The sequence below is a fragment of the Carcharodon carcharias genome, chromosome 6, assembly GCF_017639515.1.
Source record: "Carcharodon carcharias isolate sCarCar2 chromosome 6, sCarCar2.pri, whole genome shotgun sequence".
Taxonomy (NCBI): domain Eukaryota; kingdom Metazoa; phylum Chordata; class Chondrichthyes; order Lamniformes; family Lamnidae; genus Carcharodon; species Carcharodon carcharias.
This window is the reverse complement of record NC_054472.1, coordinates 71,128,567-71,145,978: the sequence shown is the minus strand read 5'-3', so window position 1 is coordinate 71,145,978 and position 17,412 is coordinate 71,128,567. Positions and strand designations below refer to the sequence as shown.

Here is a 17,412-nt window from a genome sequence, read left to right as displayed (position 1 = left end):
CCTCAGCTCTGGAATTCCCTCCCTAAACTTCTCTGTCTCTCTACTTCTCTTTCCTCTTTTAAGATGTTCCTTGAAACCTACCTCTTTGGTCAAGCTTTTTGCCATATGCCCTAATATCTCCTTTTGTGGCTTAGTGCAAAATTTTGTTTGCTAACACTGCCATGAAGTGCCTTGGGATGCTTTACCACATTAAAGCAGCTGTATAAATATAAGTTGTTGTTGTTCAAATAACTTAAAAGGAATTATGCTTTTATGTCTCTATCACCAATTTTGTTGCAAGGGAAAAAAGTCAACTGGATGTTAGTAAATAATTTCCCAGACTTAAGGTAGTTCAATTTCTGGAGCCAATTTGCTAAAGGTGAGGCCATGTAAATAATATGGACAGTGATTTTTTTCCCCCTCACTTCTTCCAATCTACCCTTCACTCTGGCAATGGGAAAGGACTTTTTGTGCTTGCAACCAGTGGTCACACTACCCCAAATCTTAAGAGGCCGGGTGATGGCCTTTAGTCTACCTAATTATTGCCTGACTGAATACATTCACACTCCTACTTCCTGTTCATTTGATTTCCTTCTTTTCATATTGGTCCTTTTCTTATCTTCACATGATGTCTGGTTTTCACCCTTCTTCTGTTTTCAATGATCTTTTTGAGTTTATTTTTCTCTTTTGCCTTTCATTCTATTTCGGCTCTTTTCACTTATCTCTTCTGCTTCATGCTTCTTATTGTACTGGTAGTCTAGTCTCCTTAGTTTGCTGATCTTAGACATGCAGTGGAAAAGTTTTCATCAACTTGTGCATGAGTTCATGAGTTCTGGGCTAAAATAGGATTGAGTTATGGTGGAGGGGAGTGGTTGTAACAGTAAGGGGAGGGGTGATGGGAGAGAACTTTGGACTATAAATGCCCATTACTCAGCTACGTGGGGGAGTAAGTGGCCCTTTCACTACTCTCAGGGTAGATGGATGCCTGTCAAATACCTACTGAGGAAACTCAAGATAAGAGGTTGCTTGTGAACCAGGTCTGCGTACATATGCACATACACACATCCACTGTTTCATACCGATTGTTGAGTAAGTTGCAAAGAGGCAAACAGCTGCTGTTGATGTTCAGCACCCCAGATGATGGAAACACTGTTTTGATGTGTATTCATGAATTCAGAAGGATAGCTACAATTCAAGTACATTTTATAATGAGTTATATGAACGTAGGAAACAGGAGCGTAAGTAGTCCATTTGGCCCATCGAACCTGGCTCTGCCATTCAATAAGATCATGGCTGATCTGTTTGTTTTGAATTCCACATTCCCATCTACCCCTGATAACCTTTGATTCCTTTACCTAACAGAATCTACCTACCTTTGCCAGATTTTTGCCCACTCACTCATCCTATCTAAATCCATCTGTAACTTCCTTATATCCTCTTCACAATATACTTTCCTACCTATCTTTGTGTCATCTGCAAGTTTAGCTGCTCACCATGCCTCAGCATTATTTCTTGTATCTGCTGCATCTGTTTAACAAAGGGTTAAATCCATACTTTCCAGACATCTGAATACTAGTGACTGCCTTCCTTGGGAGGAATAGGGGAATAAAGGAAGGTAGGTCTTTTGGGGATTACGTTAGCTTCAAGACAACATGCCTAACCTCTGATTCGTCACCGATCTTGATGCTCTTGATATCTATAAACCAATGCCATATACAACTTTTACTCCTGTTAAGATTTCTTAATTCAAGTTGCTATGAAGGAGTCTTTAGATAAAAGGCATGATGCTTACTACCTCTGTGGGGTGTTGGCCAACAGACGTTGGTAGCACAAAGCCATCTGCTCCCATTGCCAGGTATGTCATCATGGAACTAACCTGATCCAGGAAAACCTATGTGGCAGACTCAAAAATGATCCACCTGTTATGGAAGCCCTCACCCATGCCTTTGTTATCTCCAGATTCAATTATTCCAATGCTCTCCCCTGTCCTTCCATCTTCCGCCCTTGTAAACTTTGGCTCATCATAACTCTGCTGCCGTTTCCTCCCCTACATTAAAAAGCGTGTTGTTTTCAAAGCCCAGTCACCCCTCCAAGTCACTAACTTGCCCCAGTCCTGAAACTTTGCGTAAAGTCAGCATTACTCCATATCTTGACTCTTGTACATCTACCATTTTCTTTGCCCCACCACTGGGCTTGAGTTCTAGGGTTCTCTCTCTAAACCTTTACCTCTGTCCCCTCCTTTATATCACCCCTTCAAACTTACCTCTTTGACTAAACTTTTGGTCACCTGTCCTAACATCTCATATAGCTGAGTGTCATATTTTGTCTGATAAGGCTCCTGTGAAAAGTCATGGACACATTGTTTAAGATGCTATATAATTGCATGTTGTTGAACCAGAGAGAAAATTTGGTAATCTGTCAGTGGAGACAGGCAGTTATCAGCAATATAGGTCACTCATGATGATTAACTAGTTAGCCAATCTCCTCAATAGCCCTGAAAGCGCCCATCAAGAGTTACTGGGGAATGAAATTACTCACAAGCAATGATAAATAAACCTATAAGCTAATGCCTGAGCAGGGAGGCAGGTCCTGGATGGATGAACACCAAGAAGCTTACTGATGCCCTGTGCTGATAAGATATACAGTTTAAAACCTGAACTCTAGTAGTTTCCCTTCAGTAGTTTCCCTGCCAACCTGTCCCTAAAATCTCTAAATTTAGGTAAGTGGAGAAAGTGTCTTTGAGAGAAATGTGCACTTCAAATCAGAGGAAAAGAATGTGGACATTTCTCAAGAATTTGATCTGAAGACGTCCAATTGACAAAAAAAACTTTTGTCACCAAATGTTTAATATTCTGCCATGAAATTGTACTTACTTTTTGATTATATATTCAAAAATATCGTAAATGCTAGCTTTACTAGTTACAGCTGTGTGAGTAGGATTAGCCTGTGATGTTGCAGAAGATTGATGCACAGGTAGTGTACACGAAACTTTTCAATGAAGTACAGAGTTTTACTTAGCAGAGGAAAGCTGGGTGCAGGGAACCTGAACACTTAGTACTTAACCTGGATGTGTTCCATGTTGTTTTTAAATTGTTGGATAGGATGGAAGGTTAATCACAGTTTAAAGAGCTTTTAAGTGGCTTGTAACTTCAACAATTGTGTAGCAAAACAAACATTTGCTGATGCCATTTATTACCGTCTATCAGTGCATCTGGTACGTTATCTAACTGATCACAAGCACCGTTTATCTTTTTATCTCTTCGTGATCAGCCCTGATAATTGCTATCATGTTACAACTGAACTGAGAACTAGAAAAGATTCATATCGGCTGCAATAAAGTGGATGCCCCTACAATCTGTTCCCAGTTGCATTAATTGTTTGGTTCAGCACCACTATTGAGAGAGGGAGAGACTTGTCTTTTGTAAAAGCAATATTTTCCAGCAGAAAATCAACTTATCAATTCAATTAGGCACAGATGCGTTCTGGAATGATCCACTTGGTTCACATATTGAAGTAATACCTTAGCATGATGTAGATCCACTCCATACATGGACAGCTTTTTGGCATTCTCCAAAAAATGCATCTCTGCTTCAGCCGGTGTCATACCCCTAAAATGCAAAAGCAAAAACTAGATTTTCATTCGGCTCACATCCCAACTTCAAATTTTTGAAAGCTTTGACAAATCCATCTCAAAACAAGTCAAATCCTCCCAAACGTTGTTACTTTAATCCGAGTGAAAATGCACAACGATACGTGCCTACCTCTTCAGTAATCATTTTGCATATTTTGTGAAGAGCATAAAGACTCATGGACTAATTGGGCATTGCTTCTTCTAAAAGAGCTTTGTCAATAAATTATTCCCAATTGAGAGACTACTCTGTATCCTGAAGACCAAGCATGTTTTGGGTTGCATGTTTTCTAATACAAATATCACTTCATGGATTAGGTGGCAACACACAAATTAGCAAAGTATTAGTCCCTGCTTAATTTAACTCAACATACTGCACGCCTTCTGTTTAGAAAAAGAGGTTTAAAGTTTCTTAATTTAGAATTATTTAATGATAAAACAAACAACATAGGAAAAAACACAAATTCACGAAATGCCATTTATTTACATTGCAAACAAATTAAAATGTATACAGTGGGGTTTCTCAGGAGTCAGTGCCTGACCATTGCTTTTCTTGATCTATATTCACGACAGACTTTGGCACACTGTCTACAATTTCAAAATATGCAGATGGCACAAAACTTGTAAGTATTGTGACCTACTATGAGGAGGGTAATGATGAAATCCAAGAGGACATAGGCTGCTGGAATGGGAAGAAACCTGGCAGATGAAATTTAATGCAGAGAAATATGAAGTAATACATTTTGGTAGACAAATCAGGAGAGACAATATAAAATAAAAAAATACAATTCTAAAAGGGGTACAGGAACAGAGAGACCAGGGGGTATATGTGCACAACTCATTGAAGATGTCAGGGCAAGTTGGGAAAGTGGTTAAAAAGGCATACAGTGTCCTGGACTTTATACATTTATAAATAAAGGCATAGCATACAAAAGCAAGGAAGTTATTAATATATAAAAACAAAAATACTGCGGATGCTGGAAATCCAAAACAAAAACAAAAACAGAATTACCTGGAAAAACTCAGCAGGTCTGGCAGCATCGGTGGAGACAGACCTGCTGAGTTTTTCCAAGGAAGTTATTATATTTATAAAGCACTAGTTTGGACTCAACTGGAGCAATGTTCAATTCTGGGTGCTGCACTTTAGGAACGATGTGAAGGCTTCAGAGAGGGTGCAGAAAAAGATTTAAGAGAATGGTTCCTCTTATGAGGGTAGGTTGTAACAGAGAAGGTTGATAAGAGATTCAAGAGGTGTTTAAAATCAAGAAGGGTGTTGTCAAGAGGTGGAGACAAACTGTTCCGTTTGGTCAAAGGGTTGAGAACTAGAGGACACAGATTTGTGATTGGTGAAAGAACTGATGGTGACATGAGAGAACACTTTTTATGTATTAAGTGGTTAGGATCTGGAATGCACAGCCCTTCAGTGTGGTAAAGACATATTCAATTGTGGCTTTCAAAAGGGAAGGGGATGATCATCTGAAGGTAAAATAAGTACAGGGTTATGAGGAAAAGGAGGGGTATAGGACTAGGTGAACTTGACTTGCAGAGAGCTGATGTGTACTTGAAAGACCAAATGGATCCCTCTGTGCTGTAATCATTTTATGTTATATAATTCTATTTTTTACGCTGTGATCACATTTCTTGTTACTGCCATGTTTAGTAGTGCTTTCAAAATCTGTTAAACCTACACAGTTTGCTTTTTTAAAAAATATATACACGCACATTCAGTAGAGGAGTTTAGTGACAATTTTTCTGTAAGAAACAGTGTAGATTATATGTGTTTGCTGCTGCCATCCACTTTCTGACAGCACAGCTGATCTAGTAAATCAGCACCATGGATGACAAAACCAACATCCTCATTCCCATGGCATTGTGTATTAGTCCTCCACTTCCAGATGATATATTGGCATTTTGATGTCTATCCTCCAGAACTACACTGCTGATGTACTTAGGTACAGGAAGAAGTCTCAGAGCATTTTATAATGAGAAAAGAGATACAGGTGGATGCTGAGCATGAGGGAAAGGAACAGGAGTATGAACTGAATGGAAATGAATAAAAGAACAGAGGGATGAGACTAGAGGACCAAAGATATAGTTGAAGGGGAGAGTAATAGTGACAGTTTTAAAAGGGCACACAACACTGAAAAAGGGGCATTTGATACGATAAAATTTTACACAGACCTTATGCAGTAAGCCAACTCATATTCCTGTTGCTGTTTAAATATCTAATGTCGTAGAATGCTAAAGTTTCAAAGCAACAATTCATACTTTGCAGAGTTCATGGACATTTATTAGTATTATCTTGATTTGACTTTTATAATCAAAATGTTTATTAGCTCACAGCTTTAAGCAAATCCAAATGTATACAGAAATCTTAAGTTGGAATTTGTGGACCTGCTTTTAAATTACTCATAGATCAAAAGAAAAGCAATTTGTTCAACTTTAAAACACCAAATTTGACACTATAATATATGCCATGCACTTACTTGTGGCTTTTGTGTAGTTCTATCACCTTTTCTTCCAGTTCCTTAGTTTCATTCGGAGCAAAGCGAAACTCACTGATGTAGTCAGTGCCATATTCATCTGGGTCATAGTCTCCAAGTTCTGCTTGGACAGTGTAGGAACCAAGCAATACATGTGTGGCAAAAGAACATGGCAATCGTCCAGAGACAATATCATCCCTCAGCTGCAGACACAAGTAATACCTATATTGAAAAAAACACACATTGAAACTCGAGATCTTTCCAAACCACAGCACTTTTGAATATAATTTAACTTTTGGAAGCATCCACAGGTTTAAAAAGTCACACCCAAGTTTTTTTTTAATATACAGGGCTTGTACTTGAAACCACACTCCTGGCTTAAGTTTCACTTGACAGAACTATCCCAGGATGCATCATATTCAAAATCTGATAATTAGTCACCACAGTCCAGACAAAAATTAAGTATGATGATGTGCTGGTTTTGATTTAAATGCATGTCACCGTAATTACTTCAGAACTGCTGTGATGTAGAAGGAAAACAAAAGAAAATCAGGGAGATCACATTCAGGCATTTTTTTTAAAGCAGTAAATGAAAGGAGGGCTTTAAAAGCTGTTCCTCAGTGAGCATTTCCCTGTGCCTGAAAGGCATTCTAGACTCTCAGTAAAGTAGTGCAGATAATAATGAAAATGCAAGATGTGAGCATTGAAACATCGCACTATACAACGTGAGAAACTATTTTAAAATAGTGATTTTCAACAGACCAATCGACACAGGTTTCTTTAAAAAAATTGCCTCAAAATAAGTTAAGAACAAATTGCTCATACTTGAGAATAAGGCTATAAAGTCATGTCTCCAGTATTTCTTTAATAAGATTAAAAAGGTAATCTGAAGTCACAAAATTAGAGAGTCCCAGAAAGTATATATTTAATAGACTCTCAGCAACATTTTTAAACTGTAATTTTCTAAATAAAAATGCATTTATGATCACTTCAAGCTCCCATTTAAAATTTAGAGAAACTGTTGACCAACTCACCAGTTTCACACCAGAATTAACAGGCAGTTCTCAATTTATCAAAAAAACGACTACACTTCATTTCACCTGGAACATTTTCTCGCAAATCTACAACATGCTCTACACCGTTGGGCATTGCCAACTAAAGCTAAGGTCAGGGTTGCTGGAACTTTTATAGTTTGGATTCATTCCAGCCTAGCACTAGGTACATCAGCAAATTTCAACGGCACATAACAAAAATAGAGTAGTAATGTTAGGAGACTTGCTTTACACTAGTGTAGACCAGGAAGAAAGTGCTAAGAATAAGGAAGGAGGGGAAATTCTGATACGTACACAGGAGAACTTTCTCAATTGACATGTCTCCAGTCCAACAAAGAAGGAAGCAGTTTTGGGTTTGCTTCTGTGAAATGAAATTGGGCAAGTAGTGTGTTATAGTAGGCCATCTTGCTAACAGTCATCATATTGTTTTGTTTAAAATAATTATTGAAAAAGGCCAGAAAATATCTAAATGTAAAAATACTCGACTTGGGGAAGAGCTAATTTAATTGATTAAAGGTGGAACCAACCACAGGTAGACTGAAAAAAGCGATTGCAAGTGGAAGCAGTAACAGAGCGATGGAAGGCATTCAGGGAAAACATAGCTCAGGTACAAACTAGGCATATTTTTACGAAGTGAAAAGATTGCATACCAAAAGCTAACCCTGGATGACAAAGGAAATGAACTTAACATTTTTTTCAAAATGGAGGCTCATGGCAAATATCAGAAGCAAGATTTAATTAACAATCAGCAAGATTATGGCGAATACAAGAGTGAGGGTACAACATTAATTAGAATCATTAAGTTGAATCCTAAAAAGACCGGCCTTTATATGGCAATTTTTATGGACATGGGACATCTCAAAGCTTTTTATCACCAATGAAGTACTTTTTGAAGTGTAATCGCTGTTGTAATATAGGAAATGCAGCAGCTAATTTGCACTCAGCCAACTCCCACAAACAGGAATGACCATGCAATCTACTTTTTGTGATACTGACTGAGGGATAAATATTAACCAGGTCACCGGGGTAACCCCCTGCCCTTCTTCAAAATAATTTCGTGGGATCTTTTACATCCTCCCGAAGAGATGGATGGGGTCTCGGTTTAACATTTCATCCAAAAGATGGCACCTCAACAATGCAATGTTCCTTAAGAGGTGTGGCAAAATATTAAATGAGTATTTTCATCTGGGTTCACAAGGGAAGCAGATGATGTAAAGCAAAAGCAGAAAATGCTGGAAAAACTCAGCAGGTCTAACAGCATCTATGGAGAGAAAAACAGAGTTAATGTTTCGAGTCTATATGACTCTTCTTCAGAGCTTGAAACATTAACTCTATTTTTCTCTCCACAGATGCTGTTAGACCTGAGTTTTTCCAGCATTTTCTGTTTTTGTTTCAGATTTCCAGCATCTACATTATTTTGCTTTTATCTTAGATGGTGTAAAGGTTGCACTAAGAGAGGGGAGTGAAGTTATGGGCAGGATAGTAATAGTGAAACTGTATTCAAAAGTCTAGCATTACTTTTTTTTTTAATTCATTCATGGGGTGTGGGCTTTGCTAGGCCAGCATTTATTTCCTATCCCCAATTGTCTTTGAAAAGGTGGTGGTGAGCTGCCTTCTTGAACACTGCAGTCAAAAAGGTGTAGGCACACATCCCTTATTGACTTCCTAGCTGTTTGATACAACTAAGTGGCTTGCTAGGCCTTTCAGAGTGCATTTAAGAGTCCACATTGCTGTGGATCTGGAGTCACACGTAGGCCACCAGGGAAGGACAGCAGATTTCCTTCGCTAAAGGGCACTAGTGAACCAGATGGGTTTTTACGACAATCAACAATGATTTCATGATCCAGATTATTTTTTTTATTGAATTCAAATTCCACCATCTGCCATGGTGGGATTCAAACCTGGTTCCCCAGAGCATCATTTTGGGTCTCTGGGTTACTAGTTCAGTGACAATACCAGTATGCCGCCACCTCCCAACAATATCACTACCTCCCCTACTGGGAGTTGGTAATTCACCTGGTCGAGATAGAATGCACCCTCAGTTGCTCAAGAAGCAAAGATAGAAATAGCAGAGGCATTGGTTACAATCTTCCAAACCTGAATGTGTACAAGAATAGTGCCACTCCAAGGGGAGAGGTAAACCAGGAAAGTAGAAGCCAGTTAGCCTTACAACGGTGGGTGGGAAATTATTGAAAAACATCAGGGACAAAATAACTTAATCAAGGAGAGCTTGCATGGATTTTTTAAAGTCAAATCATGTCTGACAACCTTAACTGAATTCTTTGATGAGGTGACAGAGGTTGTTCAAGATAGTGCAAAAGCAACACGCGCAGACTATGGGAAGGCATTCACCAAAGTGTGACACCTGAGACTTATTAAGAAGCTTGAAGCCCATGGAATTGAGGGGAAAGTGGCATTATGGATACAAAATTGGCTCAGCGACAGCAACACTATTCAGGCAGACCAAAGAGCGTCTTTCACCAAGTTGATGATCCTCCAGCTGCAGTTGATGTTTGTCTTGGTGTGTCTACGGGGAACAGCCCGTACAGCACAGAGTTCTGTGTCACAGAACTGCTCGGGGTAAACCTCAGCAAAAACCACTGCATCTCTCTCCAGACTTTCTTTGCAAAGGCACATTCCACAAGGAAGCAGACACCAATCTCTTTCCCCACCACAGCCACCTCGAGGGCAATGCGTGGAGGGGGTGAGACTCCTAGCATGTAGGAAGGATCCAACAGGGAGGGCCTTTCTCACCACCAGCCAAGCTACTTCTTAGTGCTTGTTGGAAAGTTCTGGCGATGAGGCATTCTGCCAAATGACTTTGACAACAAAGGATAAAGGTGAACAGATGTTTTTCAGTCTGTGAAGTGGTTTGCTGTGATCCTCCCCAAGGGTCAGTTTTTGGATCTATTACTCTTCACAATTTCTATGAATGACCTATAGTTAGGCGTAGGCAGCAGCATTATAAAGTTTGAAGATGATACAAAACTTGATCATGACGGGGATAGTTATAGGCATCAGGATGACATAGAGAAAATGGTGAAATGGGCAGGAGAAGATTCAAAATCATTGGCAAAGGATCAAGAGAGGAGATGAGGAGAAATGTTTTCACTCAGTTGAAATCCGGAACACACTGCCTGAAGAGAGGGTGGAAGCTAATCACATAAATAATTTTAAAAGGGAGTTGAACAGGTGCTTAATTTTTTTAAAAAAAATTATCTTTCATGGGATTTGGGCATCTGCCAAGGCCGTATTTTTGCAAAAATATACTTTATTCATAGTATGTCTGAAAGAACATTACAAAACATTTCCAAATGGCCATCACGAAAAGTACAATAATATTCAAGTTTTCCACATAGATCATCTCACACCCTGAGGCGCTTTAATATAGTCAAAGGAACATTACAGACATTTCAAAATGGTCATTACACAGTCAGACAGTATTTAAGTTGTCTACATAGATTATGTTGCACTCTGAGGTGCTTCAACACAATTGTGATACATGTATATTCACTGCTTACATTCAGTGAGATTTATACAGCCCAAGGGGTCTATACAATTCCCAGCCCCATGGTGCACTATGGCTGAAAGGTCTTGGACAGTGACCTTTCCCCATTGCTCCTCTTCGGCAGCTGCCCCAAGCTTTAGTGCATCCATCAGCATATAGTCCTGGACTTTGTAATGTGCCAGTCTGCAGCACTCAGTGGGGGACAACTCTTTGCACTGGAAGAGCAATATATATCAGGCAGACCAAAGAGCGTCTTTCACCAAGTTGATGATACTCCAGCTGCAGCTGATGTTTGTCTTGGTGTGTCTACGGGGAACAGCCCGTACAGCACAGAGTTCTGTGTCACAGAACTGCTCGGGGTAAACCTCAGCAAAAACCACTGCATCTCTCTCCAGACTTTCTTTGGAAAGGCACAGTCCACAAGGAGGCGGACACCAATCTCTTCCCCACCACAGCCACCTCAAGGGCAATGTGTGGAGGGGGTGAGACTCCTGGCATGTAGAAAGGATCCAACAGGGAGGGCCTTTCTTAACACCAGCCAAGCTACTTCTTAGTGCTTGTTGGAAAGTTCTGCCAAATGACTGACAGTCTGCTCAGGGAACCATCTGACTATTCACCATCTCTTTATCCTGCAGGGCCTCTAGAACATTACTGCCTGATGGAATTGTGGTCAAAGGTGTTTCTCTGCATAAATTTTTCCACGAGGGACAGGTGGCGCGGCACAGTCCAACTACTTGGAGCGTTCCACGGCAGCGTGGCCAGACCTATCCTTCGCAACACCGGGGACAGGTAGAACCTCAGCACGTAGGGACACTTAGTGAGTGCATTCCAAGGGCCTGTGCACAGCTTGATGCAGCCACACACAAAGGTGGCCATCAGGAGGAGAGCAATGTTGGGCACGTTTTCCCCTCACTTTACCTAGAGGTTTGTACATTGTGTCCCTGCGAATTCGGCCCACTTTCAATCTCCAGATAAAGCATAAGATGGCTCAGGTGATCACCACAGTAGAAGAGTGAGGAATGGGCCAGACCTGCACCATATACAGCAACACCTGATGACCAGGTTCTTACCCACAATGGAGAGGGAGCAACCAGCAGTTGTTGTGCATCTCCAATTCCCCTTGAATGGAGTGGCTTGTTAGGTCATTTCAGAGGGCAGTTAACAGGATGACTCCTGTTCAGGTCAACACATACTTCCCAGAAAGCTATCCCAACGCTTGCACTTCAAGGTCATCCCTGTGACCCACCACCAATTTTCAACCTGAAAGGCAAAACTCAGATTGGCCCCTGGCCAATCTGCTTATGACATCGCTGACATCAACTAAATATGGAAAAATCATGCATTTACCTACCAGGGTAATCTTTGATCAGTAGAATGTTGAATCAGTACTTCAAGATCTAGGAAGATGTGGGAGCACCCTCTCATACAACCCAGGCAACATTTCAAGGATTATTTTTGCATACTGTATGTTGCACAATATTGCCCTGATTAATTTTTTTAATCACAGAAACCTCAAAAGAGGTGATGTCCAAGCATGGTGGAGAGTCGCCGAGAACAAGAGACACTCTAGAAGAAAATATCTGCCCAAATGAAGGAGGCCCGAAACAGTCAGCTCACCACCACCATGAGTGAGAGTGGATGTCAACTGGGCAAAAGGAGCATGGGACTCAGACGCCAACACAAGTTTCCTAGCCCCAGGAGCATGTGAAAGCATAAAGTCCCGTGGGGTTGCAGGAGGTGCCTGAGGCCCTCCCCTACCACCACCTCCAACCAATCACAGCTTCAAAAGCAGGATAAGAAGGTCAGGAGAAAGAGAGGGCATCCCTGCGTTAGAAAAGAGAGAGCCTGGAAGAAGAGAGGAAGCGCTGTGCCAAAGTGGGGAGCTGCTGGAGGCTCAAAATGTAAAGCTACAAAATGAAATTGTGGCACTCTCAGAATTGGGTAACTTAATTATTTGCAAATTACTTACATCTCCTTCAGTAGTTAAAACAGCATCAACTGGGAAAACGATGCATAAACTTGCATTGGCCCAATGGCATCCCAGAATGGCACTACTGAATTTTCATCATTGCAGTTAGAGTGTCAGTGGCAGCAACTGCTAAAGCCCCAATAATATTGAAGCACGCTCATCTCCAGATGCTTCTAAACCTTAGAGAGATGGCTGGTGGCCTGTACACCCTAATTGATTGCACAGTAATTAATCTTAAATGATTTTCAGAGCATCACCAGAATTGTGGCTAAAACTGCTTGTAGAAGAAGAAAATCAATACAGCAGTGCTGACTGCAGTATTAAACTTGTCTAGTGCCGATTCTGAACCTTAATAACTAATCAACTGAAATATAGTTGTTTGATAGTATAGAACCTCAGTACTGCTGAAAGATGTCTAAGCTTTTCATCTTCCACTCATCGGGACACTTTGCAAGAATACCAATATAAGGAGTAAACAACAATTTATACTGTATCTTAAGAGAGTGCTGATTGGTTGACCAGTGGACTCTGATTGGTAGAGGCTTTGCCATGGAGAATACACCAGTGATGGGGACTGACAGTTAACTGTCAAACATTGCTTGAAATTTAAACCAGGTGACTTAACCCGAATGAGTCACCAAATAGCTGTCATTTATTTTGTTTAGCTGAAACAGGCATAACGAACATATATGTTCTTTCTGTCTGCAAAGAACAGGGCCCTGTGTATTAATGTATGTAGCTTCCAGGATACGCAAATGCGCCACACTGTGAGCCTGACTGAATCTTAAATTGGTTGTCAGTGGATTTCTTAGCACACTGAGGATTATTTAGCAAATACTGTCCAATTGCAGAACCACATCTAATGTTAGATATTGAGTTTTGAGATTTGCAAGCACAGGCTGTTTGGATTTGGCCTGTGGGCTCCATCCTGCACTCAAATTCACCTTAGAAATGGAGCAGCGTCATGAAACTAAGATATAATTTTCATAATATTTTTCTGGTTTATTGTGAAGTGGGTTTATGGAGGTAAGTACAGTTGGGTCTGTGTGTGATTTAATTACATTTGAAGTGAAGTAGACTGCGAGTTTAAAATCAAAAGAATCTAGGTACTTGACATGCTAATGAGTAAACACAGATGCTGGCTTAGCATGTCAGGTGTGAAGGGAATTTGTATTTTTAGATAAATGAAGGGATATTTGGATTTCAAAGGGACCATAGTCTGTTACAACCAGCCAGAGCAGCAAGGCTAAGGAATGTGTTTACTTTTCCCAAAGGTTACTGACAATATATAGTGGCAACATAAAAGTTTTTATATTATGAGGAAGATATCGTTTCAATGACAATAGAACAATAGAATTTGCATATTAAGAGAGAAACATATATAAAGGAGATGAAAGGTTGTGTGTCAAAAGGTCATGTAAGATCTAACAGGAATGTGTGAAATAGCTTCCAGCACTTGTACATAAGTCTGCTGTCTAACAAAACAGAAGCTGGGGAAAAGCCATTTGGAATTCCACTGTCCAGGGTAGTGTGTTAACTTGCTGAGTTTGTTTTAAATTGAAAATCTATTTTCGGACTGTTGCCTTGAAGGGGGTGTAATTTGGGAGGGGGGGGTCAGGTTAATTAGGAATTTAGGAGATATTTTGGTAGTAATTGTAGTTTTATATGTGCGCTTGAGATCTTTCATTTTGATAATAAATATTTTAATTTTTAAAATCTCTGAAGGCCTTCGTGGATTTATTACTTCTGAATTCAGTGCACACATCTCGTAATAAATACAAATTGCAAAACTGCTGTGATAGTGCGGCCAAGTTTCCCTCATGGATTTGGTACACACCATCTGCCACGTCATAACAGGCAGTCAAATGAAATCCCCTTCCTTGACATACTTGTTGAGAAATCTTCTAGGGAGTTCTGTACCAGAGTCTATCTTCACTGGTCAATATACACATTGGGATTCTTACAGTTCCACACGCTGAATAGCCCCAGAATTCTGAGATGCAGAAGGATCTAAGTGCTCTAGTGCATGAGTCACAAAAAGTTATCATGCAGGTACAGCAAGTAATTAAGGAGGCTTATGGAATGCTATGCATTATTACAAGAGGAATTGAATATAAAAGGATGTCATGCTTCAGTTATACAGGGCATTGGTGAGACCACATCTCGAATATTGTGTGCAGCTTTGCACTCATTTAAGGAAGGATGTACATGCATTGCAGGCGATTCAAAGGAAGTTTACTAGATTGATACCTGGAGTAAGCGGGTTGTCTTATGAGGAAAGGTTAGACAGGCTGGGCTTGTTTCCACTGGAGTTTAGAAGAGTGAGGGGTGACTTGATTTAAGTATACAAGATCCTGAACAGTCTTGACAAGATGAACTTGAAAACGCTGTTTCCTCTTGTGGTTGAGTCTAGAACTAGGGGGCACTGTTTTAAAATTAGGGGTCACCCTTTTAGGACAGAAATGAGGAGACTTTGGAACACACTGCCCCAGAAGGCAGTGGAGGAGGGGTCATTGAATATTTTTAAGGAATAGGTAGATCAGTTCCCTTGCCTAGCAAGAAGCTAAGGTTATCAGGGGTAGATGGGAAATGTGGAATTCAAAGCACAAACAGGTCAGCCATGATCTTAATGAATGCCGGAGCGGGCTCGAGGGGCTGGATGGCCTATTTCTGCTCCTACTTTGTATGTTCGTGTAAGATTGGTCTTATTAGCAGCCTTATAAATGGGGCCCAAGCTATTTGCTCACTATGCAAGCTTGATGCTGAAATAAGGCACATCAAAGGCATCCTGCAGGATAATGGCTATTCTGATCAGATCACTTCGCCCTGTATATCGCGCAAACTCATGAACAAGCCTAAGGTTGTCACTTTCAGCCCTGAAAAATGCCCAGTCTACCTCAGATTCCCTGGAAGGGCAAGGTATCTCAAAAGTTTGAGCAACAGGTGAAGCTAGCTGTTTCACACTGTGACTATGTAGTAGCAACACAAATGGTTCTCTCCACTAACAGGATGCTGCAGTCAAGCCAAAAAGACATTCTGCCTATCACACAAATGAGTAACATAGTATATGAATTTCTGTGCCAGTGTGACGCTACGTATGTAAGCTGCATATCCCAAAGGCTGGCAGATCATATTGAATAGCACGTCCCAGCCATTGTTTGGAGCGGGCAAGGTACAGACTGTACCCAACCTGTTTGTGCTTGCAAAACTCAAAACACAGTGTCCAACATTAGATGCCATTCCATGATTGGACAACATTTGCTAAATAATCCTCAGTATGCTAAGAATTATGCTGACAACTAATTTAAGATCATCAGTCAAGCTCGTACTATGGCGCATTTGGGTGTACTGAGCACTACATATATTAATATGCAGGGATCTGTTCTTTGCAGACAGAAAATATACGTACGCGCATTGTGCTTAAAGTGACAGCCTGCACTGACTCATTCCTCAGGGTCAAAAGGTCTGGTTTAAATTTCAAACAATGCCTGACAGTTAACTGTCAGTCACCATCACTGGTGCATTCTCCATGGCAACGCCTCTGCCAGAGTTCACTTGCCAACCAATCAGCACTCTGTTTACATACAGTATAAATTACTGCTTCCCCCCTTTATTGGTATTCCTGCCAAGTATCCTGATGAGTGCAAGACAAAAAGCTTAGGTATGTATCTTCTTTCAGCAATACTCAATTGAAATATGTGATATTTTCCCATTTAGATGTGGAATACTGATTTGTCCCTGATATTACTTACAGGTGCAATTTTTGGGTGCGATCAAGATCCTAGGGCAACTGTGAAATTCTGTCTATGACCACAGACCAAATTCTTTATTTGTTAACTGACTAGCTGTTGGCATCTGGGGCTACGAGATGCTCTGGGAGAGGACAGTCTGTCGGAGAGCCCACCTTTTGTGAATGGGGGTGTTGCAAAGCTAGCACTTTCACCAGTAAAGTTGAATGCTGTCAAAGATATCCACTAAAATGCACATCTTAACATAAATTGTTGTCACCTTCTTTGTTCTGTGTCTCTGATCTACTTTTTTTTTTTATATCTCTCGCTTGCCTGTTATTGGATTTTGTGCTGTGACTAAAGGCTTAAAAAAAAGTCCATGCTTCACCCTTTTCTGCTCTTGACCCACCAGCATGCTTCATCTGCCACCTCTGCACCCAGAGGCTAAGTGTGGAGGATGTGACAGAAGAAATTAAGAGGACGAATAAATATATCTCCGATAAAATACAAGACTTCAACACAAAACAATTCCTGGAGATGAATTTGGTGGAAAATATGTGAATTTTATACAAAGTTCATTTATAGGATTAATTCGATTGTGTGCTCCTGATAAATGTTTGAAACTTACAGTCTTGTTCAGCTTCTTGACTGGTTTTTCACAATTGCACACTGATGCGAAGGCCTTAATTTGTTAGGGATGCAAGCCCTGCTTATTTCTCTTTCAGAGGTTGAGCTCAACTGGGGTGTGCAAAATACAACAAGTGACAACTGTTTCTTTTTCAGCCAGAAAAGCTAACTGGTGATGACCGCTTCCAATCAATAACTGGTCAGCAACCACTGTCAGCCGTTTCCAACTGAGGAGAGCCAACTGCCCAGCAACCAGGATCAACCGGTTTCACATACTGATCAGCAACTGTTTCACCCATCCTGGTTGAATATTGGGGTGCCAGAGCATAAAAGTGGGGGACAAAGATATTAGTTATTTTTTCCTTACTTCGAAATTGCAGCTCTATTAATTCTTGAAATATTGAGTATCAATTACAAGTTTGTGTTAAGGGTAATTTT

At 40.4% G+C, this 17,412-nt stretch overlaps 1 protein-coding gene across 2 annotated transcripts in view; it reads right to left on the bottom strand.

The window, feature by feature from the left end:
* Window positions 1-17,412, bottom strand: part of LOC121278911 (band 4.1-like protein 3) — a 196,534-nt gene that overhangs the window by 75,035 nt on the left and 104,087 nt on the right. For both annotated transcript variants that reach the window (XM_041189446.1, XM_041189447.1), the window contains 2 exons: window positions 6,094-6,312; window positions 3,500-3,587 (listed from right to left, as the gene is read on the bottom strand). In XM_041189446.1, the coding sequence (XP_041045380.1) occupies window positions 3,500-3,587; window positions 6,094-6,312 (307 nt within the window). The remainder of the gene's footprint in view (window positions 1-3,499; window positions 3,588-6,093; window positions 6,313-17,412) is intronic.